The sequence below is a fragment of the Lampetra fluviatilis genome, chromosome 49 (assembly GCF_964198595.1).
Source record: "Lampetra fluviatilis chromosome 49, kcLamFluv1.1, whole genome shotgun sequence".
NCBI lineage: Eukaryota > Metazoa > Chordata > Hyperoartia > Petromyzontiformes > Petromyzontidae > Lampetra > Lampetra fluviatilis.
Genome location: NC_136323.1, coordinates 4,359,139 through 4,384,705, shown reverse-complemented (window position 1 = coordinate 4,384,705; position 25,567 = coordinate 4,359,139). Strand labels below are relative to the sequence as shown.

Genomic DNA, 25,567 nt, shown 5'->3' with positions numbered 1-25,567 from the left:
GCACACACACACACACGTGTACACACATACACGTGTACACACACGCACACGCACACGCGCACACAATCCCCTTGACAATGAATAATGTTGGGTTTGCATTTAATTTGGCGACATTCCGGCTCGGGGAATGAAATGAAATGAAAAAAACAACAACATCGGCGTGATAGAACAGCGCTGCCGCCTGCTTGGTGGGCTTAGAGGTGACCTCTTCCAACAGATCTCGGAGGCAGCTCTCCGAAATTCACTTCCGCGGGCCCGTTTGCTACCACGGATGGGTTATTTTTAAATCCTTTATATTAAGTTCACTTGCTTGCTTGCTTGCGCGCTTACGACCGTGCAAATCTTTCGGTAGTTTTTTAACCCACTTCCCGTGATCCAATCGAGCTGACATTTTGCACACAGACTCGTTGTGCGTGACAATTTATTTTCGTGAAAAAATGTTACACTTTTTAGGTAAAATTTTTTTTATATTTAATTACCAATTGCTTAATGGTGGCAGGCAATCATCTGACCCATAGGTGGCAGCCATCTCAAGCCAGAGGACGAGAGGACTCTAGCCGCCCGTTTCAAAGACCAATGTGGGCTGGGTTGTGGCCCATTGAACACGCATATAAAGGATTTATAGTGAAAAACGTTGTTTTTACGGGTTAATTTTTTTTACTGCGCTGCGAGATTTCCGAATGGATTCTTTGTCTCGTAGCGACGCGACACAATGGGGGGATAACAATGGAGGACGGGAACAATGGTTATTATGATTATTCTGTTTTAAACAATGCCCATGTTTTCATCATCAGAAGGAATCACTTTTAAACGTGCAAAATAAAACAAACTTTAAACTCAACACGTGGTCAGCCAGCTGAAGCCAGTTCATAAACAACAGCCGTGATAACAGCACCCGCAGAGAGAGATAGACTCACCCACCACCCCGCTCAGCTAACCCGCTCAGCTCACCCACCACCCCGCTCACCCCCCCCCCGCCCGCTCAGCTCACCCACCCGCCCAGCTCACCCACCACCCCACTCAGCTCACCCGCTCAGCTCACCCACCACCCCGCTCAGCTCACCCTCCAAGCTCACCCGCCCGCCCGCACAGCTCACCCACCACCCCGCTCAGCTCACCTACCCAGCTCACCCACCACCCCGCTCAGCTCACCCTCCAAGCTCACCCGCCCGCCCAGCTCACCCACCCAGCTCACCCACCACCCCGCTCAGCTCACCCTCCAAGCTCACCCGCCCGCCCGCTCAGCTCACCCACCCGCCCGCACAGCTCACCCACCAACCTGCTCAGCTCACCCACCCACCCAGCTCACCCACCCACCCGCTCAGCTCACCCACCCGCTCAGCTCACCCACCCACCCAGCTCACCCACCCACCCGCTCAGCCGCCCGCCTGCTCCCTCAGCTCATCCGCCCGCTCATCTTATCAACATCAACCCCGCCCGCTCATCAAACGGCCCCAACAACATCTGCATTCCAGATCGCCGCGCTGAATCTTTATGTCTTCCAGACGGGTCCACTCCAGCGAGCCGCGTGGGGTTCTCAATAGGAGGAGGAGGGGGATGGTGGTGGTGGGAGGAGGAGGAGGAGGGGGTGGGGAAGAGGGGTGGGGGGGAGATGCAATCGGGGAGAGGGCGCGGGGGAGGTTCGGTGCTGAGTCTGCTGACCTATCGAGAGAGCTGTGCGCGTGAGAGAGTTCGAGCGAGTGGAGCAGGATGGGGGCTGTAGGCGTGGAACACGTTGGGGGTGGTGTGTGGGGGTGGTGTGTGGGGTAGTGTGGGCACGCAGGAGAGGGAGGGGTGGAGGGCGGGGAGAGCGAGCCATCAGCGGAGTGAGTTTGCGGTGTGTGAGCAGTGCGAGGGGATCTTGGACAGAAGGTGAGAAGGAGGTTGTTCGTCGGAGTGTAGAGGCTGCGCTGCAGTCACTCGGGAGTGGAGGTTTGGTGGTGGTGGTGGTGGGAGGGAGGGAGGGAAGCTTCGTAGCGCAGTTCGCTGCTCAAACCGCCCGGGGCAGATGGCAGAGTTCACGTGAACAAAGGCAAAGAGGCAAGAGTTTTGCAGTGACACACAGAGAGAGAGAGATTGTAATACACAAACACAGAGTCTCACACACACAGAGAGTCTCACACACAAACACACAGACTTCCACACACACATAGAGGGAGAGTCTCAAACACCCACAGAGTCTCAAACACACACACAGAGTCACACACACAGAGAGTCTCACACAGAGAGATACACACACACAGAGAGTCTCACACACACAGTCTCACACACAGAGTCTCACACACGGTCTCTCACACACACAGAGCCTCACACACACACATAGAGCCTCACACACACACATAGAGCCGCACACACACACAGAGCCTCACACACACACACAGAGCCTCACACACACACACAGAGCCTCACACACACACACAGAGCCTCACACACACACACACAGAGCCTCACACACACACACAGAGCCTCACACACACACACAGAGCCTCACACACACACACAGAGCCTCACACACACACACAGAGCCTCACATACACACACAGAGCCTCACACACACACAGAGCCTCACACACACAGAGCCTCACACACACACAGAGCCTCACACACACACACAGAGCCTCACACACACACAGAGCCTCACACACACACAGAGCCTCACACACACAGAGCCTCACACACACACAGAGAGCCTCACACACACACAGAGCCTCACACACACACAGAGCCTCACACACACACACAGAGCCTCACACACACAGAGCCTCACACACACACAGAGAGCCTCACACACACACAGAGCCTCACACACACACACAGAGCCTCACACACACACACAGAGCCTCACACACACACACAGAGCCTCACACACACACAGAGAGCCTCACACACACACACAGAGCCTCACACACACACAGAGCCTCACACACACACACAGAGCCTCACACACACAGAGCCTCACACACACACACAGAGCCTCACACACACACACAGAGCCTCACACACACACACAGAGCCTCACACACACACACAGAGCCTCACACACACACACAGAGCCTCACACACACACAGAGCCTCACACACACACACACAGAGCCTCACACACACACAGAGCCTCACACACACACAGAGCCTCACACACACACAGAGCCTCACACACACACACAGAGCCTCACACACACACACAGAGCCTCACACACACACACAGAGCCTCACACACACACACAGAGCCTCACACACACACACAGAGCCTCACACACACACACAGAGCCTCACACACACACAGAGCCTCACACACACACACAGAGCCTCACACACACACAGAGCCTCACACACACACACACAGAGCCTCACACACACAGAGTGCCCGTGCGTAACAACGTGAGCGAGAAAAACGCTCAAACTCTCTCCAAGTGAGTGAACGAGCTCTCCTCCTTATCTCTGTGCCGTGAAATCGTTGGGACCATCACCACCACCACCATCATCAACAACCACCACCACCATCAACAACCAACACCAACAACCACCACCACCACCACCGACCACTCGCCCGAGGAAGGCCGTCGCTTCGCCCGTGGTGCGGAATAACCCAGCCGAGTTCCAGGCGACTACTTCCTGCGGAGTTCGAGGTAATCATCTTCTCCACCATCTTCACCATCTCCATCACCTTCACCATCTCCACCATCTCCATCACCTTCACCATCTCCACCATCTCCACCATCTCTACCATCTTCAACATCTTCACCATCTCCACCATCTTCAACATCTCCATCACCTTCACCATCTCCACCATCTCCACCATCTCCACCATCTTCAACATCTTCACCATCTCCACCATCTTCAACATCTCCACCATCTTCACCATCACCTTCACCATCTCCATCATCTTCACCATCTCCACCATCTTCATCATCTTCACCATCTCCACCATCTTCACCATCTCCACCATCTTCACCATCTCCACCATCTTCAACATCTCCACCATCTCCACCATCTTCACCATCTTCACCATCTCCATCACCTTCACCATCTCCACCATCTCCATCATCTTCACCATCTCCACCATCTCCACCATCTCCACCATCTTCAACATCTTCACCATCTCCACCATCTTCACCATCCCACCATCTCCACCATCTTCACCATCTCTACCATCTTCACCATCTCCATCATCTTCACCATCTCCACCATCTTCACCATCTTCACCATCTCCATCATCTTCATCATCTCCATCATCTTCACCATCTTCACCATCTCCATCATCTTCATCATCTCCATCATCTTCACCATCTTCACCATCTCCATCATCTTCACCATCTCCATCATCTTCACCATCTTCACCATCTCCACCATCTTCATCATCTCCATCATCTTCACCATCTCCACCATCTTCACCCTCTCCACCCTCTCCACCATCTTCACCATCTCCATCATCTCCACCATCTCCACCATCTCCATCATCTCCACCATCTTCACCATCTCCACCATCTTCACCATCTCCACCAACTTCACCATCTCCACCATCTCCACCACCATGTCCACCATCTTCACCATCTCCATCATCTCCACCATCTCCATCATCTCCACCATCTCCACCATCTCCATCACCTTCACCATCTCCACCATCTCCACCATCTCTACCATCTTCACCATCTCCATCATCTTCACCATCTCCATCACCTTCACCATCTCCACCATCTCCATCACCTTCACCATCTCCACCATCTCCACCATCTCTACCATCTTCACCATCTCCATCATCTTCACCATCTCCATCATCTTCACCATCTTCACCATCTCCATCATCTTCATCATCTCCATCATCTTCACCATCTTCACCATCTCCATCATCTTCACCATCTCCACCATCTTCACCATCTTCACCATCTCCATCATCTTCACCATCTCCATCATCTTCACCATCTTCACCATCTCCACCATCTTCATCATCTCCATCATCTTCACCATCTCCACCATCTTCACCCTCTCCACCCTCTCCACCATCTTCACCATCTCCATCATCTCCACCATCTCCACCATCTCCATCATCTCCACCATCTTCACCATCTCCACCATCTTCACCATCTCCACCAACTTCACCATCTCCACCATCTCCACCACCATGTCCACCATCTTCACCATCTCCATCATCTCCACCATCTCCATCATCTCCACCATCTCCACCATCTTCTTGGTGATGTCGGGGAGTGTCCCGCTTGCGTTCGGCGCGTCTCCTGGGGGCCTCCCGCCTAGGTTGACTCAGCCTCAAATGAGTAACACTGCCCGATGCGGTGTGTAAACATCGCCAGTGGGGAGACAAAGGCGGCCGGGTCGTGGTGCTCGCCACCCTCCCCCTTCCGTATAGGTCGCTGCTAACAGCACTTGCCCCAACAGTCAAGGGAAGGCTACGCGGGGAATATTTGCTTTGTTTTTGTTCGCCGTGCCCGGCCAAACATCCTCGTGTAAGCTACACGGTGGGGTGGGTGGAATCGTTTGTCTCTTGTGTGTGCGCGTGTGTGTGCATAGGTGCTCGCTAACAACACTCGCCCTGGCAGTCAGCACTGCTGTGGTGGTGCTTGGTTGGTTGGTGGGGGGGGTTTGCTTCCTGTGTGTGCGTAGCTGCACAGTAACGGCACTTGCCCCCAACGGTGTGCGCAGCTATATAGGGGATCTTTGTCTCTTGTGCGTGCGATCTGGAGTAACGGTGGGGGGTGGTGGTGGGGGGAGGGAGCGGTGGCGCCGCGGTTAGCGCACCAACACCACCAGTGGCGATTATCTGAACCGATTCCTGGGCCCCCTCCCCCTAGGTCGACTCGGCCTCGAATGAGTGCCTGGTGCGACGTGTAAACATCGCCGCCGGGGAGACAAAGGCGGCCGGGCGTGGTCGCTGGCCACCCACCTCTTCGTGTGCCGTGTCGGCCTTCATAGGTGCTCGCTAACAGCACTTGCCCCAACAGTCTGTTACAGGCTATGCGGGGGACCTTTGTGTGCGTGAGTGCCGGCCTTCATAGGTGCTGCCACCACCACCACCACCACAGCAGCTTCTGCTTGCTGGCTTGCTTGCTGCTTACTCGCTAAGCCGCACTTGCCCCAACAGTCCGTGGAAGGCTGTAACGGAATCCCGAGGGCGGCATTTGTTCTTCTGTGTGCGTTAGTAGATCCCTTGGCACTTGTGGAAACGGCGACAGTGTGGGGGTAGGAGCGCGGGTCCATCGAACGATCAGAGACGGAGGAGGAGGAGCGGGGCTGGGGACCTTCATTGTGGGGTGACGGGCACAAGGGGCCCCACGGATGGGTGACATCGGCGGCAGGGGGGGGGGTGGCGGCGATTTGGCGGATGGTCAAAAACTCGTACGGCCTTGGGGTTTTAGGTTTGGGCATTTTTTGAAAAAACAGGAAAAGCTTTCTCTTCCTCCTGCCCCCCACCACCGACTCTCCACCGCGACCCCCCCCCACCACCTCGAACCTCTCGCCCCCCCCCCCATCTCGCACTCACCACAAGTTTATTTTCTCAGAAATGCCACCACCACACAGAGTGGTTTTCATAGGAGCAGCGCGCGGTCGTTGTGGGTAGGTGGTTGGGTGGGTAGGTGGGTGGGTGGATGGGTAGGTGGTTGGATGGCTGGTTGGGTGGATGGGTAGGTGGCTGGGTGGATGGGTAGGTGGTTGGGTGGGTGGGTAGGTGGTTGGGTGGGTGAATAGGTGGGCGGGTGGGTGGGTAGGTGGGCGGGTGGGTGGGTAGGTGGGCGGGTGGGTGTGTGTGTGGTTGGGTGGGTGTGTGTGTGGTTGGGTGGGTGTGTGGTTGGGTGGGTGTGTGGTTGGGTGGGTAGGTGGGAGGGTGGATGAGTAGGTGGGTGGGTAGGTGGGTGGGTAGGTGGGTGAGAGGGTGGATGAGAGGGTGGATGAGAGGGTGGTTGGGTGGGTTGGAGGGTGGGTGAGTAGGTGGATGGATGCGTGGGTGGGTAGGTGAGCGAGAGAGAGAGATCCGTGTTATATTGGCGAATGTTTAAAGCTGTTAAAGACCCTTTGTCCCCTTTTAAATTCTTCTCGTCGAGTTAAAGCCGTTTGCTAATAAACCTCTTAAAATAGCGCATTGATTCATCTCTAATCTCGTCTGCGCCTCCCAGCTCGCATCGAACGCCATCTCTCCTCTGTCCAATGGACATCTCTCTCGTTACTCTCTGGTTCTTTCGGTAAAGTCGCGTAGGTAGAAAATAAAATAAAATCTCTCTCGTTCACTCCACCCGACTCAGCAATCACATCGCTCTCGCTCGACTCCTCGCACCGAACTGCGTCTCTCGCTCTGTTCCCACTTCTCCGCTCTCGCGACTTTACGCCTCGCCACCATCTCGTCTGTCGACTGCACGTGCACGTTTCTTTACATTTAACTGCGGGGGTGACGTTGGTGGGGGTGGTGGAGCGGGCAGGGGTGGGGGAGGGCGCTAAAACTGAATTCGTGCTCCGTGATTTCTGCAGTGGCTCCAGGCCGGGATTTTTGTTGTTGTTCAAACTCCACTTCTCTCGGACACCACCAACACCACCACCACCACCGCCACCATCATCATCAACAACCACCACTCGTCTATCCACGTTCGCCAATGTCCTCCTCCCTCCCCGCCCCAAGGCGAGTTAACTCGTTCCACGCCGCCGAGTTGAGCGAATCACGGCTGCTGCTGCTACTGCTGCTGGGGCTGCTTGTGGCCGTGGGCCGGAATCGAACTCGGGTCTCGGGGGGTTCCACATCGCGGCGCTGACCGCTTTGTCCGGAGTGCGAGTGCCGAGTTCGCAGCGCTGCAGAGGTCAGCGTTGCGCCCCGAACCCGGCGGCCCGAGTTCGATTCCGGATCACGACCCGTTGCCAAGCGGCGATGATCTGAACTGGTCCCGGGCCTCAAATGGGTACCTGTTGTGGTGTGTAGCGAACATCAGTACTGCGGGGAAGACAAAGGCGGCCGGGCGTGGTTCTGGCTACCCACCTCCTCGTGCGCCGTGCCGGCCTTCATGTGGTGCTGCTCGCTAACAGCACTTGCCCCAACAGTCTGTGGCAGGCTACACGGGGGATCTTTGCCGTTGTGTGTTCTCCCCCTGTCCGACACCGGCTTCCTCGCGCCTCCCAGGTTTCCTTTCCACGGATTAAAAACATCCCACGCCAGGTCACCGCGGCGCATCGTGGCATCCTCCGACTGTAAATGCACTCACTCCCTCGACAACAATTCACTCACTTTCTCTACAATTCACTCACACTACAATTCACTCACTTCCTCTTCAATTCACTCGCGACGATTCAGTCGCTGTAAATTCACTCACGCTACAATTCACTCACCCCCTCGACAATTCACTCCCTCTACAATTCACTCCCTCTACAATTCACTCCCTCTGCAATTCACTCCCTCTACAATTCACTCCCTCTACAATTCACTCCCTCTACAATTCACTCCCTCTACAATTCACTCCCTCTGCAATTCACTCACTCCCTCTACAATTCACTCCCTCTACAATTCACTCACTTCCTCGACAACTCACTCCCTCGACAACTCACTCACTCCCTCTGCAATTCACTCGCGATGATTCAGTCGCTGTAAATGCACTGGCTCCCTCTTCTATGGATGGCGATAAGTGTTTTTGCCCAACGCACGCACGCACCCACCCTCCTCCCTCTTCTACAGCAGCAGCGGTTCTTCTTAATCTCGAGGTGCGAGATTCCCCTTTCTGGGGGTGCGAGACGTGGCCAGATGTTTGTTTTTTTCGAAGGTAAATCATCGAAAACACAAAGTAAGCGAGGGCACGTGAGTCCGAACTAAGTTTGTTTCATCACACCTAGTGTATGTATTAGCATTTAAAACAATATACGTTTGAGAACTGAATGGGTGCAAGGGCTGCAGTTAAAGTTAAGAACCGCGGCTCTTACAGCATCGTAACCATTCGCTCCTCTTTAGGGGGTGGGGTGCGTGAAGAATGCGTCTCGAGTTTGTATTATTTTTGTTTATTGCGACAGGAGGGGAAGAAGAGCTTTTAGTCCAAACCGCTTTGCGCCAGACCTTTTTTTGTAAAGTCAATCATTGACTTCGAAGCTTGACACCTCTAACCCCCCACCCACCCACCCAACACACACACACACACTCTGTTAATCTCACTCAATTATCTCCAGACTCATTTGCAGCTCCCGAGCGAGCGACGAGTGCATCCCAGGTAATGAGCGCTCCTCGCGCTTGCCTGACGAGACGACTGAGGTCCGCTTAACGGACGGAAAAACGGGGCAAATGACGCGAAGGCAAATATTGAAACCGACAAAGGACCGGGTTGGTGATTCAGAGGGCCGAGAGAGAGAGAAGCTGATCCGGAAACCGCTGAGTTGACTCAGCCTGGGTTTGATTCTTTGCAGTGGCAATGCTGGTTCAGAGTGCCCAGAGATGATGATCCTGAAACCGCTGAGCTCACTCAGCCTGGGTTTGTATCTTGGCAGTGGCAATGCTGGTTCAGAGGGCTCAGAGAGAGACGCTGGTCCAGAAACCGCTGAGCTCACTCAGCCTGGGTTTGAATCTTGGGAGTGGCTATGCTGGTTCAGAGGACCCAGAGAGAGACACTGGTCCTGAAACCGCTGAGCTCACTCAGACTGGGTTTGAATCATGGCAATGGCTATGCTGGTTCAGAGGACCCAGAGAGAGACGTTGGTCCAGAAACCGCTGAGCTCACTCAGCCTGGGTTTGAATCTTGGGAGTGGCTATGCTGGTTCAGAGGACCCAGAGAGAGACACTGGTCCTGAAACCGCTGAGCTCACTCAGACTGGGTTTGAATCATGGCAATGGCTATGCTGGTTCAGAGGACCCAGAGAGAGACGCTGGTCCAGAAACCGCTGAGCTCACTCAGCCTGGGTTTGAATCTTGGGAGTGGCTATGCTGGTTCAGAGGACCCAGACAGAGACACTGGTCCAGAAACCGCTGAGCTCACTCAACCTGGGTTTGAATCCTGGCAATGACAATGCCCTTATAAGGGCGGGGTTTTGCCAACTAGATGTGGCGGTGATGCAGGAAGTAATATAAACGCAGAGACCTACAGTGAGGGCGATAAAGGCAGCGGAGGAGGGGAGTTCAAGTACAGAGCACGGGGAAAACAAGCAATAGGGGGGTGGGGGGTGCGGCGGTTTATGGGACTGGAAACTTTGCGCTCACAGGTGTTTGAAATCCGAATGCTCTATTGACGCAGTGCGGCGGCCACGGTGGAGTTTTGACCGCCAGTTATATATTTATTTATTTGTATGACCCCCCTCATCCTCGAGTCTAACCCACAAAGCAGGGCCGTCCATAGGTGTGGGAGGGGGGGTGGGGGGCAGGGTGGTGCGGGACCCCGGGGCAAATCACACTGTGTGGGAGCCCCCCCCCCCACTCCCCAAAGCGTGGGGCCCGGGGCAGTCGCCACGATTCGCCGTACCCTAGAGACGAGGCTTTTAACTGGTACAATTTAAACAAAATAGTTGAGTTTTATTTGTATATTTTTTTAAGTTATTTGTTTACCTTCCCTATACTTTACACTCTTGTCGTGCTTTTTTAAATAATAATAATGTTTCACCATTGGAACCTCATTTGCCAGTAAAAAAATATGATAATTGGTTTTTACCCTTCTATCTGGCAACAAAACTGATCCCCGAGCTCTCATACTCTGATGGTGCGTTGTCTTTGAGTTGTGCGCCTTTTGGCGTCATCTGGTCCAACCCATGTGAGACTAGGCTCTAAGGAAAGCGGTCTCGGGTGTGGACCAATCAACTTCAAGGACAGTGCACATTATCAGAGTTATGTTTTTTGTTTGCATTATGACTGCAGGTATTGTGGTCTATGTAAACATGACTCCTTGTAAAAAAGGTGTCAGTTTTGTTGCCAGATAGAAGGGTAAAAACCAATTATCACAATAATAATGTTTGTCGTCATAACGTTCTGAACCCCGTGCCACGTACTGGACATCGGTCAAAAAAAACACACAAGAGCTTTAGAGCTCACCGGATTCCTCCTGCAGGCTAAATACATATTCTGATTTTGAAACAACAACAACAACAACAACAACAAAATGAGCTCAACCATATGCGGCACCGTCTGACGCTGGTGTCGCCACGCTGGCGTTGTGGCCGAAACGTCGTGAGAATTATTTTATTATGTTTTATTTTTATTATTTTATTATTTCCATTCTACGTGACTTTACCGAAAGAACCAAGAAGATTAGGCTTTTTTGGTAAACCGAGAAACATTTTGACCCAAATTTTTCCCGTTGAATGTTTTTTTTTGTGTAAGCGTGTTTTTTTTTCCTTTCAAACAGAGGCATAATCATTCGGTCCATCTGTCTGTCCGTCCGTCCGTCTCAACCAATACATTCTCAGAAAATGTTGAGAAATCAATTGTGACATACTCTTTGTTTTTGTCGGTAAAGTCACGTAGGTAAAACAATCAATACAATAAAATAAATTAAAACAACTACATTAAATCACGACGTTTCGGAGGCAACACAAGCTTCCTTCATCAGATATAAAAAAAGGCACAGCAAAATAACTGTGAAAGCTTCAAATCTAAAATCAATTGTGATTCATATTTCCTCCGCGCGCAACACGGGAATTGAAATAATGACGTATTCGTTATATTTCTCACCCCCTCTACAATTCACTCACCCCCTCTACAATTCACTCCCTCGACAATTCACTCCCTCTACAACTCACTCACTCTACAATTCACTCACCGCCTCGACAATTCACTCCCTCTACAACTCACTCACTCTACAATTCACTCCCTCTACAATTCACTCACTCCCTCTACAATTCACTCACTCTACAATTCACTCCCTCTACAATTCACTCACCGCCTCGATAATTCACTCCCTCTACAATTCACTCCCTAATGACATATTCGTTATTTTATAAAAAAAAACATTTTATTAGTATTTTTGTTGTGTTTACTTCTAACTTGGCGTCCTAGACGACCAACCCCAGTTCACCCCGTGTCAGAGGCCGTCTGACGCGAAAACGTGAGTGGCGAGCTGCCTGGCAGCGATGAACCTCTCACGGGGCGACGCTCGACACGTTACCAAGGCCTTGAAGGAGTGCAGGGAAACTCAGCGCGGCCTCGTGTCCCACGGAGGTTTAACAAAACGAACTTATTGACACGCGCACGTCAAAGACTCCGCGTCGAGACGCTCGCTCGAGGATCGGTGGCGTGACCGGGGGAGAGAACGGAGCGGCAGTCGGAGGAGAGGAGTACGCGCGCCCCAGAGGAGACGGAGCGGTGAAATTGGCTCGTGCGGAGGGTGCAGGTCTGGGACCGTTGCATTGCGGCGCAGCGAGCGATGGCGACGGGTGTTTGGGAGGCCTTCATCTAGCAGTGGATGGATGGTGGCTGTGGAGGTGGTGATTACACTGGTCAACAAAAAAAACTTTTTTTTCTGGCCTGGACTTTTGCAGCTGTTTTAGACTAATTTCAGGGTGCTGATTCCAAATCTGATCGCAGATTTGCTCTATCACATCTCATTTTTATGCTATCGGCATACCCCATTTTCATTGATTTTACCCGAAATTAACCCTGTCACTTATGATTGCAAATTGTTGCGAGTCAGTGACTGCGTTAGTGTTAAAATACGGTGCTGTATTTTTAGGATAGTGTGTTTATAATATCATTTTATGTAGATATCTACATTTATTTAATATTTTTCTTCTGCAGTTTTTATTGAAAATGCAATATTTGATATCTCAAAAACCTGATGTGATAGACAAAAAACTGATGCCAGATTTGGAATCAGCACCCAAAAATTACATTAAAACCGTTGGAATACCTTATGCCAGAAAAAGTGTGTTGACCAGTGTTATCTCTCTCTCTCTTTTAATGTAGAGCTGTAATCAAATGTGATGAAATCATTTTGTTTTAGAAAGCAGAAGTGATGAATCCCCCGTGACAAATCGTGGGCTGCGCAATACAAATCCGTCACCTGCAACTGAGCGTGGCTCTGCGCCCCGGAACCGTGGGCCAAATTCCAGCGCCAAGAATTAGCGCCATCGGGGGGGTGGGGAGGGAGGTTTGGTGGCCGTGCGACGAACGTTCGCAGTCCGTACGGCAGGCCGGCTGGGGCAGTGCTGCCCCCTTTGCTGTGCGGGATCGCAGGTCACGTGATGGAGCGAGCTCTTAGAGGTAGTTCCTTGATATCCGCTTCTGCGGATCGAGCGCCGCCCGGGCTGCCCGCTCCCGTCCAGAAGTTCGCGACGTTTCGGCCTCGCCCCCCCCCCCCCCAACAGGAACGCGATGGTGGGGGGGGGGGGATGCGCAGCGGTGGCCGCCGCTATATTTGGGAGGCTCGCTGGAGGCCCTGCGTTGGGTTACGCGTGCAATGTGTGTGTGTCAGTGTGGGCCCTCCGGCAGGCAAGGCTGCGTTGGCTGGGCCATGTAGCCCGCATGCCCAGCCACCGCGTGCACAAACAGCTTTTGTTCGGCCGGATCGAGGGGGCTAAACGGGCGCGGCACAGGCTAGAGAAGAGATGGAGTGATGTGGTACAGGAGGACGTGGAGCTGAGTGGACTTGCCGATGACTGGTACCAGCGGTGTCAAGATCGGCCTCAGTGGAGGAGGCTCGTGAAGGACGCTACTGGGCAGTTGGAGGCAGTCGCCCTCCAACAACAACGGAGGGCGGAGAAGCGACGCTCACAACAACGAGCGGAGCGCCGGGTGGCTAAAGCACAGCAAGTTGGCACAGTAGGGGGCACAGGTGGTGCATCAGTCAGTCGTCTCAGTCATCTCAGTCAGTCGACCCGTGGCACCTGCTGGGTCTGCCCCGTGACCTCCTGCCAGCGGGCGTTCGACACTTCACGTGGCCTCAAGGTGCACTTGGCCTGGCACAAGCGTCGTGGTGACGTCATCGCCACTTAGTGGCAAATGGCGGTTGTTGTTGTTGTTGTATGAGTGTAGGCCCTGTGTGTCCACTCACGGCCATCGACACCAGTGACGATTATCTGAACTCGTGCTGGGCCTCCCCTAGGTCGACTCAGCCCCAGCAGTCTGATCTTGTCAAACGCAGTGCCGGATGATCCTAGTAGCACAAGTAGCTACATAACGCTACGGGGCCCCGCACTATCAAGGGCCCCGCGCTAAATGCTTTCAAGCTATCAATTCCGGTTCAGTGACTCTGCACTTGCTCTATTACTATAGTACTATACCGCCTTCAACTTTTACGAACGACTGGGTGTGTGTAAGGCTAGCGATTTGTCGTATTATCTGGCTGCATAGAAAATGAAAAAATACAATTACTTTACTACGCAAGTAAAAAAAATATTGTGTTTTAATCTTAATATGCTAAAAGCCCCGCACTTCGCTTAATCCGGCACTGGTCAAATGTCGGACACTTTTTCACGCGCCTGTAAAACGATGGCACGGGGCACAACAAAGAACAAAAAAAGGAAGCACTACACAAATGTACGCACACGTACAAGGATGGTAGAGCGTCTTGTGCAGCCTGTAACAGACTTGTCGGGGCAAATTCTGTTTTGCGAGCAGCACCTTTGAAGGCCGGCACGGCACACGAGGGGGGTGGGTGGCCAACATCACGCCCGGCCACCTTTGTCTCCCCAGTGGTGACGTTTTACACACCGCACTCGGTAACTAATTTTTTTGAGGCTGAGTCAACCTAGGGGATGCCCAGGACCGGTTCAGATAATTATCGTCACTGATGTTGGCCTTGAGCGGGAATCGAACTCGGGTCGCCGGGTTCACAGCGCATCGCGCTAACCGCTACACTACCGCTCCCCTAACACACACACAGACACACGCATACACGTGCGCGTGTATGCGTGTGCGTGTGTGTGCGTGTATTGGTGTGTGCGTGTGTGTGTGCGTGTGTGTGTGCGTGTGTATGCGTGTATGGGTGTGTGTGTGTGTCTGGGTGTGTGTGTGCGTGTTTTTGGGTGTGTGTGTATATGCGTGTAAGGGTGTGTGTGTGTATGCGTGTGTGTGTGCATGTGTGTGTGTGTCTGGGTGTGTGCGTGTGTGTGTGTGCGTGTGTGTGCGCGCGTGTGTGTGTATGGGTGTGTGTGTGTGTGCATGTGTGTGTGTGTGCGCGTGTGTGTGTCTGGGTGTGTGTGTGTGTCTGGGTGTGTGTGTGTGCGTGTGTGTGCGCGTGTGTGTGTGCATGTGTGCGTGTGTGTGTGTAAGGGAGCGGTCCGGATATTTCAGCAAAGGAACGGCTTCACAGGCTGAGTCACGACAAAGACAAAGGTCCCCCGTGTAGCCTTGGACCGACTTGCCGGGGCCAAGTGCTGTTACCGAGCGCATAGCGCTACGAAGGCCGGTATGGCACACGATGGGGCACTGGTGGGGGGCCAACACCACTCCCGGCCACCTTTGTCTCCCCAGTGCAGATGTTTACACACCGCACCAGGCACTTATTTGAGGCTGAGAGACCATAGACTCACACAGAGACCCATAGACTCACACAGAGACCCATAGACTCACACAGAGACCCATAGACTCACACAGAGACCCATAGACTCACACAGAGACCCATAGACTCACACAGAGACCCATAGACTCACACAGAGACCCATAGACTCACACAGAGACCCATAGACTCACACAGAGACCCATAGACTCACACAGAGACCCATAGACTCACACAGAGACCCATAGACTCATCGTTTGTTGTCCGTCCTCCGCACCTCCGAGTACCACGGTTGGCTGCGTGCGTTGCGAAATAAGTTCAACGTACGCGTGCAACACAACGACGATGATTTACGATTTCAAGAACAACAAAAAAACCTCGTCGCATTCGTTCAAACGGTGGGGCAGCCGCGTTCGAGCCGGTGGCTCCTCTTTAAGGAGCCGCTTCGTGACCCTCATTCATTGAAGGAGACGCCGTTCCATGTGCCCCATTCCCGTGGTCGCCACGTGCATCGCTGCTCTCGAAATTTTGCGCGGTATTTTTTTTACTGAAATCCCCCCCCCCACACACACACCCCAACCCCAACCCCCTCCCTCCCCAAAAAAACCCCAAGAACCTCTTCTTGTTATTTGGGTTGCCGGACCCCCCCCCCCCGCTCTCGTGAGTGTAATACTTACGAGAGCGGGGGGGGGCTCGTGACTCAGATCTCAACGCGAACTCGTGGAATCGCTGGGCGGGTAGAGATGTGTGTGTGGGGGGGGGGGCATCATAGCCTGCCAACTTCGCTGGCACGTTTGCCTTCTCAAACTGTGAAACAAATACTGTGTATATATTTCACCAGGTAAAGCCCCCCCACACACACATCAACAATAACATCAACAACATCAACAACAACAACAAGAGTGACGACGCCGTCTCTCTGGCCGTCGTCACCCGGCTGTCCTGACGATTGCCAAGATTGGCAAACGCTGAGCGGGGCGTGTGATGGTGACGACGGTGGTGGTGGTGCTGGTGGTGTTTACGAGAGAGCGGTGGTGTAGCCAGGTTCATAGCGCAGCTATGAACCTGGCTACCCGGGTTCGATTCCCTCTCACGGCTTAACACCAGTGACGATTATCTGAACCGGTCCTGGGCCTCCCCTAGGTCGACTCAGCCTTAAATGAGTACCTGGTGCGGTGTGTAAACATCGCCACTGGGGAGACAAAGGCGGTCGGGCGTGGTGCTGGCCACCCACCCCCTCGTGTACCGTTCCGGCCTTCATAGGTGCTCGCTAACAGCACTTGCCCCCTACAGTCTGTTAAGGCTATACGGGGGATCTTTATCTTTGTTTACGAGAGAGATAGGTGGCTGCGTCTGGTCTCGGCGCACTTCACGAGGCAAGCTGCGTTGGGCCTGGCCCTGTGCACCGATGGGAACACGCGCAGCGAGTTCGTCGGGGGGAGATACTTGAATCCATCTGTGCGGAGCCATGAGGGTTAGCCCCTCCTCTCGTGTGTGTGCGGGGTTGCTCCGGGTATGGTGATGATAATGATGGTAACAGCGATGATGATGACGACGATGATGGTAACAGCGATGTTGATGATGACGATAATGATGGTAACAGCGATGTTGATGATGGTGGCGACGATGATGGTAACAGCGATGTTGATGATGATGATAGTGATGGTAACAGCGATGTTGATGATGGCGGCGATGATGATGATGATACAAATGATGGTGACGATGACGATGGTGTCAATGATGATGCTGACTGATGACTGTGAATACAATGATGACAATGATGACAATGATGACAATGACGATGGTGGCAATGATGACGATGATTATGATAACAATGATGACGATGATTATGATGACAATGATGACAATGATGACAATGATGACAATGACGATGGTGGCAATGATGACGATGATTATGATGACAATGACGGTTACAATGATGACGATGGTGACAATGACGACGGCGGTGACATTGATGGTGTCCGCTGTCCTGCGCAGATCATCTGAAGCCGAGGGCCATGCAGTCGGTGGGCGGCCCGGCGATGCTCTCCCGGCAGACGTCGCTCGGCTCGGCCGGCGACCTCATCGTCGGCCGCAACCACCACTGCCACCCGCAGCAGCTGGCGAGCGTGCGCGCCGCACAGGTACAGCGCTGGCGCCGCACAGCGCCACCGCCATGGCCACCACCGCACAGCGCCACCGCCATGGCCACCACCACAACCACCGTCACCACCACCACCGCCGTGCACAGCACTGGGACAGCCGCCACCACCGTCGCTATCATCGCCACCACCATTGCCTCCATCGCCATCGCCATCATTGCCACCGCCACTGCCACCACCACCACCATCGTCACCACCACTGCCACCACCATCGCCATCTCCATCGCCACCACCGCCTCCATCACCACAGTCTCCATTACCATCGCCACCACAGCCTCCATCACCATCGCCACCACCATCACCATCGCCATCATCGCCACTACCACCGCCGCCACCACTGCCACCACTACTGCCACCACCATCACCACTATCTACACCACCACCATCACCACCACCAGGACAATCGTCTGACCCGTCTGGGTTGGCGAACCATGAGAACCCGGCACACCACATCCAGTCTAGATCCGGGCTCTCGCTACGGCTGCCGGGGCTGTGAGTCACGTGCCGCACCCACTCGGGGTTTTAGCAGCGACCTGGAAAACGTCGAGTGAGAAATGAACCCGGGAGTGGAACTAATGCATTGATACAAGACTGAGATAACACGGCTCTGACTCGCACACACACACACGTGCTTAAACAGGCAAAGACAAAGATCACCCCCCCCCCGTATAGGCTCAACAGACTGTTGAGGCAAGAGCTGTTCGTAAGGCCGGCACGGCACACAAGGAGGTGGGTGGCCAGCACCACGCCCGGCCCTAGTATCAATGTCTACACATTGCACGAGGTACTCGTTTGAGGCTGAGTCGACCTAGGCGAGGCCCAAGACCGGTTCAGATAATCGTCACCGGTGTTGGCCGTGAGCAGGAATCGAACTCGGCTCACTAACTGCTTGTGAACTCGGCTTACTAATCGAACTCGGCTCACTAAACGAACTCGGCTCACTAAACGAACTCGGCTCACTCACCGCCACACTACCGCTCCCCACACACTCCCCAGCACGCGCACTCAAGACGCAAAAAAATATTTTGCCACCCGGCACACCACATCCAATCAACAAAGCCTCTTCCCGCTTCCGACTGTCGCTGCGATCCTCCGCGTGCCACCAACTCTTGTCGACCAACAACTCCGAGCCGGCCTCAGCGGCATCCTGGGAAATATCGGAGGTGGGGGGCAGGGGGAGCAACGGCTTTCAGCCGAATGCTCGATCCGCCACGGACTTGGAGCGACGGTCGATCGGTCGGTAGAACTAACCTGGCGGCGGTGGTGTCTCACTCCCCCTCGGTCCCCTCTGCCCCCTCTCGCCACCAGGCCTACCCCACCACGCTGCACGGCACTCTGCCCCGGAAGAGGCCCGTGGGCCGCGCGGCGTCGTGCGGCGTCGAGCAGGAGCGGAGCCAGCCCTGGCTGCGACAGAACCACTCCAGGTACGCTCACCCCCCCCCCCCCCCCACCGCCACCGCCCCCCCAAACTCTGTCAATACATAATCAGAATCTTTAGTTTTACGGGAGGAATCCGATGAGCTATGAGGCTCTTTTTCGCAGGTGTCCAGTGTACGGAGCCGGCAAGGCCAGTGCATTGTGGGAGTCTGCATTGCACGGCAGGGGTTCCGCAACCGGTCGGTCGGTCGGTCGGGCGGGCGACCAAATCGGGTTCTCGGAAAGCACACGGCTTTGTCCGCAGTTGCGCGTGGAGGGAGTTGAGAACGGCGAGCTGCGCGCTTCGGAGTGACGCGGCACGCGATGGAACGCCGTCGCTGCGGCCTCGCCGAGCAGATCGATCGATCGCCGGAAGTCGAGGCCGTCTCCCGCAGCGCGTGAGCGGCAACCGGTCGCAGCAGACGTCCCCGTTCGTTCGCGCGCGTGCAACCGAGTTGCGTGCAACCGAGTTGCGTGCAACCGAGTTGCGTGCAACCGAGTTGCGTGCAACCGAGTTGCGTGCAACCGAGTTGCGTGCAACCGAGTTGCGTGCAACCCGATCGCTTCACCGCATGGACCCGGCTACAAACTCGGTGGTTCAGAGGTCAGAGATACGGAGCCGGCATCGCCGAGATCTGGGTTCCAATCCAGGTTTTGACTCCTACCGCTCCCCCCCGCCCCCCTCCGTGATTAAACCGGGTCTTCAAGTAGAGCGAGTTGGTGCTGTCGGCCCGGCCACTGATCAAGCGATCTCGTTAAATCGTTTTATTTTTTGCTACGAGAAAAAAAAAATTGGAAAAATTCCAATCGCACGAATGTGAAAAATTAAATCGGTTTAGAGCAGTCAAGGGAGAACAAAATAAATGCAAAACAGGAAGCAGGAGGAGCTCCGTGGTAGAGACATCTTGACGGCTTGGGGCAGGGTTTCATCCAGCAGTGGATACATCACAGCTGACAATGATTATGACGACGACGACGATGGAGAGCTGGCTTTAATGAGCAGGGACGAGTTGAGTGTCCGGTCTCTGAGTTACTATGAACTATTTTTAATGATTCAGGTAAGGTAGCTCTTTAACCGTTAGTGATCCCGCCATCACAACTGATAGCTCAACGAAGTGGGTTGATCATCATCATCGTCGTGTGGGAATCTACAGCAGCAGTCAAATATTCTGAACGCGTGACGTTGATTCTAAATGTGGAGGGAAAAACCGGAGGACCCCGAGACAAATCCAGGCGAACACGGGGAGAGAGAGAGACGCAAACTCCAAATATACAGCAGCAGGCGTCAGGGTCGGGATCGAACCCACGACCTCCTGTAGTCCAGGCGAGGTAGTTAACATCTCCTAGCCACCGTGATGATGATGAGGATGAGAGAGAGACACGCAAACTCCAAATATACAGCAGGCGTCAGGGTCGGGATCGAACCCACGACCTCCTGTAGTCCAGGCGAGGTAGTTAACATCTCCTAGCCACCGCGGCACCAACGTTCGGGCCGGAGCCGTAATCTTACCGCGGGAAATTAACAAACCGCGGGAGTTATGACTCACGATTGATCGTCGGTGATAAACAACAAAACGATTGCAAAAAATGTCAACAATGCGCGGCGATTAACCCTCCGTTGAAAGCGTTTTGCATCCGTTCTCGATCGTGCGATCGGGGGGGGGGGTGCACTTAGCGATAATTATGCAAACGTACGGGGGCCCCCCACAGCCGGTTACCAAAGATGTTTAATAGCAGAAAACAGAGAAACGTTTCGGCGTTTTTTTTGTTTGTTTTCCGCGCGAGATGACGAGCACGCAAATTCAAAGGGAACCGCTTTCCCGTCGTCCCAGAGCCAAACCCGAGCGTCGGTGACGACGTTCGCTCGTGATGTACACAAGTTGGCGAAAAATATCGGCGTAAACATAGTCGTTACATATTCGTACGTAAAAATATATATACACACACACATCGTTATATCCTAGTAGCACAAGTAGCTACATAATGCTACGGGGCCCCCGCACTTTCAAGGGCCCCGCGCTAAATGCTTTCAAGCTATGAATTCCGGCTCGGTAACTCTGCACTTGCTCTATTACTATAGTACTATACCGCCTTCGACTTTTACGAACGACTGGGCGTTTAAGGTTTGCGATCTGTCGTATTATCCGGCTGTATAGCAGATGAAAAAATACAATTACTTTACTGTGCAAGTTCAAAATTAGTGTTTTAAAATGTATGTGTTTAACTTATTTATTTAGGGCCCCTTTATAACAACATATGCTACAGGCCCCACACTAGCTTAGTCCGGCACTGGACGTGATGCGTGCCACGTCCATAACAACGGCGTCCCCCATGTGTCGCCTTCAACGGGAAACAAAACAAAAGTCAATGTAACAGGCGACGTTTCGGTCCATGGCCCTTCTTCATGACGGCACACATTTATCCGTGTGCTAATTGGCGAATGTGCAATTCAGATTTGCTGCCAGGCGTGTGTCAGTGTGTGTCAGTGTGTGTGTGTGTGTGTCAGTGTGTGTCAGTCTGTGTGTGTGTGTCAGTGTGTGTCAGTCTGTGTCAGTGTGTGTCAGTGTGTGGGTGGAGAGTGGTGGAAAGAGTGGTTAGCGCTACGCTGTGCTACGAACCCGACGACCGAGTTCGATTCCCACTCGCGGCCAACATCGCTGACGATTATCTAAAACGGTCTTGGGCTTCCTCTAGGTGGACTCAGCCTCAAATAAGTACCTGGTGCCATGTGTAAACATCGCCACTGGGGAGACAAACGCGGTCCGGGCGTTGTTCTGGCCCTCCACCCCCTCGTGTGCCGTGCTGGCCTTCATAGGTGCTCGCAAACAGCGCTTGTACCGTATTGCGCGGTGTATAGTAGTGTAGTATGTATGTAAAGTATGTTTATTGAACTTCTTTCGCACCGTACGTAGCCAACCGTGCTAATCGGAGGTGCAAAAACAGTCTGTTACAGGCTACACGGGTCGATCGTTATCTTGGTGTCTGTGTGTGTCGTGCGTGTGCGTGCGTGTGCGTGCGTGTACCCGCGTGCGTGCGTGCGTGCGATAGCAACGGAAGAGACGAAAACTTGTTCTGCGATAACAGCCGATTTATCAGCGGCCCCATCGGCGGTTAACCTCCGCCACGGCCCCCAGCCGGGCCCCCCCGCCTCCGCCTTAGCGGAGGTTCCCGCGTCCGGCACGGCGGTGCGGTACCGGTCACGGCGGCGGTCGCGTGTCCCCGTATCTCCGCGTCGTTAAAGCGCTTATCTGCGCCGGGCCGACCGATCGATGGCTCGCACGCCCGCTGGGCGTAGAGACGACGGCGGCGACGGTGGCGATGGAGAGAGAGACACGGCCCATCGGTGAACTTTGCTCTCCGGGAAGACGGTTGGGGGTTGCGGGGGGGGGGGCGGCAGAGGTGCGAACGTCGCTCGTGGCGCGCGACGTGGATCTGTCCCTTCGTAAGAATCTGACGGCGTTCATCTCCACGCGTCGAACGGCACGTGACGACTCATCCCACCCCCCAGAATCGTTGGTTAAGCCGGCGAGCTGTACTTGACCGCCGTGCAATGTGATTCATTATAATCAACGTGATTATAATTATTCGTATTTTTTCTGATTTTTTTTGTTGGGAGTGGGGGTGGGGGTGGCGGGGAGGGGGCGGTGGTGTGGGCATTGCGGGGCTGCGCATTCGATCTCGCCACTTGTACTACGATTGCGACAAAGTGAAAGCAGCGAAGCGTTTCGGTGAACGTCGGAGGAGGTTCGAGGAGGAGGAGAGTTGAGCGCGAGTGGATTTTGTTGGACCAGGAGGGTGCGGGTCTATGGGAGGTGGGGGTAGGGAACGGGGGGGGGGTAGGTGGCTGGATTGTCGCACGTTCAATGCTGAGTTGGGTGGTGGGTGAGGCGGCGGTGGGTGGAGTGGGGGAGGGGGGAGGGAGGCGATGCCCCGTGATGGACTCTGCTAATTACATTAAGGAGATGGGGCGTAGTCGGCCACGCAGGGGCACGGATGCAGCACTGCAGGGTGCCCACGCAACACCGCCCACCCCCCACCACCGCTCCCTTGTGCTAAGTGAGCGCAGTTGAATTCGAACGGACGCACGCACGGAGGGATGAGCGCACGAATGAACGAGCAAGAGAATTCACGAACGCACGTGCGAACGAACACACGAACGAACACACGAACGAACACACGAACGAACGCACGAACGAACACACGAACGAATACACGAACGAACACACGAACGAACACACGAACGAACGCACGAACGAACACACGAACGAATACACGAACGAACACACGAACGAACACACGAACGAACACACGAACGAACGAACACACGAACGAACGAACACACGAACGAACGAACACACGAACGAACACACGAACGAACACAAGAACGAACGCACGAACGAACACACGAACGAACACACGAACGAACACACGAACGAACGCACGAACGAACGCACGAAGGCGCGCAGCAGTGGCGGCTACGTAGTTGCTCCTGCGAGCACTAAGAGGAGGTGGCGGTGGCGGGGGGTCAAGGCGGAGTGCCAACCGGAGGTCAATTGTCTTGCGATGTCCTAGGGGTGGAGGCGCGGAGGGGGGGCGAGGTGAGTCGTGGGGGGGGGGGGCAAGTCACGGTGGGTGGGGGAGGTGGTGAGGGTGGGGGGGGAGGGGTGGCGGTGCGAATATAAAAAGAAAATCATTCGAGGGAACGAGACGACCACCGACCGTGCAGGAAGGACATCCCGGGCAGGCACCAGTGCCTTCTTTATTTTTTGGTCTAGTTTATTTAATTGGTTTATTTACTTGTATTATTTTTCTTTTGTTTACTTTTATTTACTTTAATTATTTTTCTTTTATTTATTTTTAATATTTTTATTTTATTTACTTTTATTATTTTTCTTTTATTTACTTTTATTTTATTTACTTTTAATATTTTTATTTTATTTACTTTTATTACTTTCATTTACTTTTCCACCCTTTTTCTCCGCTTCCACTCGGGCCGCCGAGTGGAAGCGTGGAAAAAAAATATCCACACCCCCCCTCCCCCCCGTGTCGCCTTCTAACAGGCTGCGGAGGGCAAGTGCTGTCCGCGGGTAGCGCCGATTAAGGCCGGGCGGCACCTGACGGCCGCCTTTGTCTCCCCGGTGGCGATGTTTTTACGCATCGCACCGGGTGCTTTTTTGAGGCTCAGTTGGGCTAGGGGAGGCCCAGGACCGGTTCAGATAATCGTCACTGGAGTTGGTCGCTGTGTCGGGGATCGAACTCGGGTCGCCGTGTTTGTAGCGCAGCGCGCTAACCGCTCCCAACACTCAAAAGACAAAGATCCCCCGCATAGCCTGAACAGACTGTTGGGGCAAGTGCTGTTAGCGAGCACCTATGAAGGCCGGCACTGCACACGAGGAGGTGGGTGACCAACACCATGCCCGGCCGCCTTTGTCTCCCCAGCGGTTATGTTTACACACCGCACCGGGTACTCATTTGAGGCTGAGTCGACCTAGTGAAGGCCCAGGACCGGTGCAGGTAATCGTCACCGGTGCTGGCCGCGAGCGGGAATCGAACTCGGGTCGCCTGGTTCCTGGCACAGCGCGCTAACCGCTACACCACCGCTCCCCCATCACACCCGCACACACTCACATCCGCACACACACAGTCACACCCGCACACACACACATCCGCACACACACACACACATCCGCACACACACACATCCGCACACACACACACAGTCACACCGGGCGCGGGTCTCCACGACCCGTCAGCATCTTCTCCGATCTTGTCGTCCGCCAGGGCGTGGCTGTCGACATCTCTGATTTGAGATCTCCAGCCGTTTCCTGCCGACGATTTGGCCGCCGTTTTGCCCTCTTCCTTTCCCGTGGTTAGGAGGCAGGGACGGGAGGGGTGGTGGGGTGGGAGAGGAGGGGGGGGGCTGGAGGGGGGGGGGCTGGAGGGGGGAGGGTGGTGGGTTCGGGTAAAAAAAAATCACTTTTGCCCGCACAACTGCGATGAGTACTGTTGGGCCACGTGCGGTGCGAAAAGAAGTTAAATGGAAAACAAAAACAGGAGGAGGGTTTCTGCACGAATCTGGTTGTCCGCCTGATGAAGCTAGTCGTAATTATCCGGCGAAACGTAAATTCTCAAATTGCAAATGTTGTTGCCTCCAACACAACCGTTGTGCTGTGACGAATTGGCACCTTCTTTTTACGTGACAAACCTTACTAATTGGCTGTGTCGGGTGGCGGCGGGCTTTAACGACACGCTTATATTTACGTGATCTCACCCAGAAAAGGCCTCTACCATGGTCAGCCCGTGTTTTTATCGGGATGCTGCGTAGACGCTGCCCAGTCAGTTTGCGATGAGGCCCTGGCTGCTGCAGGTTGTGCGCGTTTCAAATGTCCCGAGTTCAATTCGTAGATGAATTTGACTGGCATCACCATTGCCATGCTGATGATCGTCACCACCATCACCACCACCATCACCACCATCATCATCAAATACATAATGAGCATTGTTAATAACGACTAACTTTGATAATTTGTTTTTTACCCTTCTATCTGGCAACAAAACTGACACTTTTTTTACAAGGAGTCATGTTTGCATAGACCACAA

At 53.9% G+C, this 25,567-nt stretch overlaps 1 protein-coding gene across 2 annotated transcripts in view; it reads left to right on the top strand.

Annotated features, from left to right (window-relative positions):
* The window catches only part of LOC144948476 (SH2 domain-containing protein 3C-like), an 80,954-nt gene that overhangs the window by 11,877 nt on the left and 43,510 nt on the right, over positions 1 to 25,567 (top strand). Inside the window, exons 1-3 of one of the 2 annotated variants that reach the window (XM_078877975.1) lie at positions 3,317 to 3,626; positions 17,388 to 17,533; positions 18,860 to 18,975. In XM_078877975.1, the coding sequence (XP_078734101.1) occupies positions 17,408 to 17,533; positions 18,860 to 18,975 (242 nt within the window). In that variant the 5' untranslated portion in view covers positions 3,317 to 3,626; positions 17,388 to 17,407. Of the gene's footprint in view, positions 1 to 3,316; positions 3,627 to 17,387; positions 17,534 to 18,859; positions 18,976 to 25,567 lie in introns of those variants that run through there. The other variant, XM_078877974.1, reaches the window with a different exon arrangement.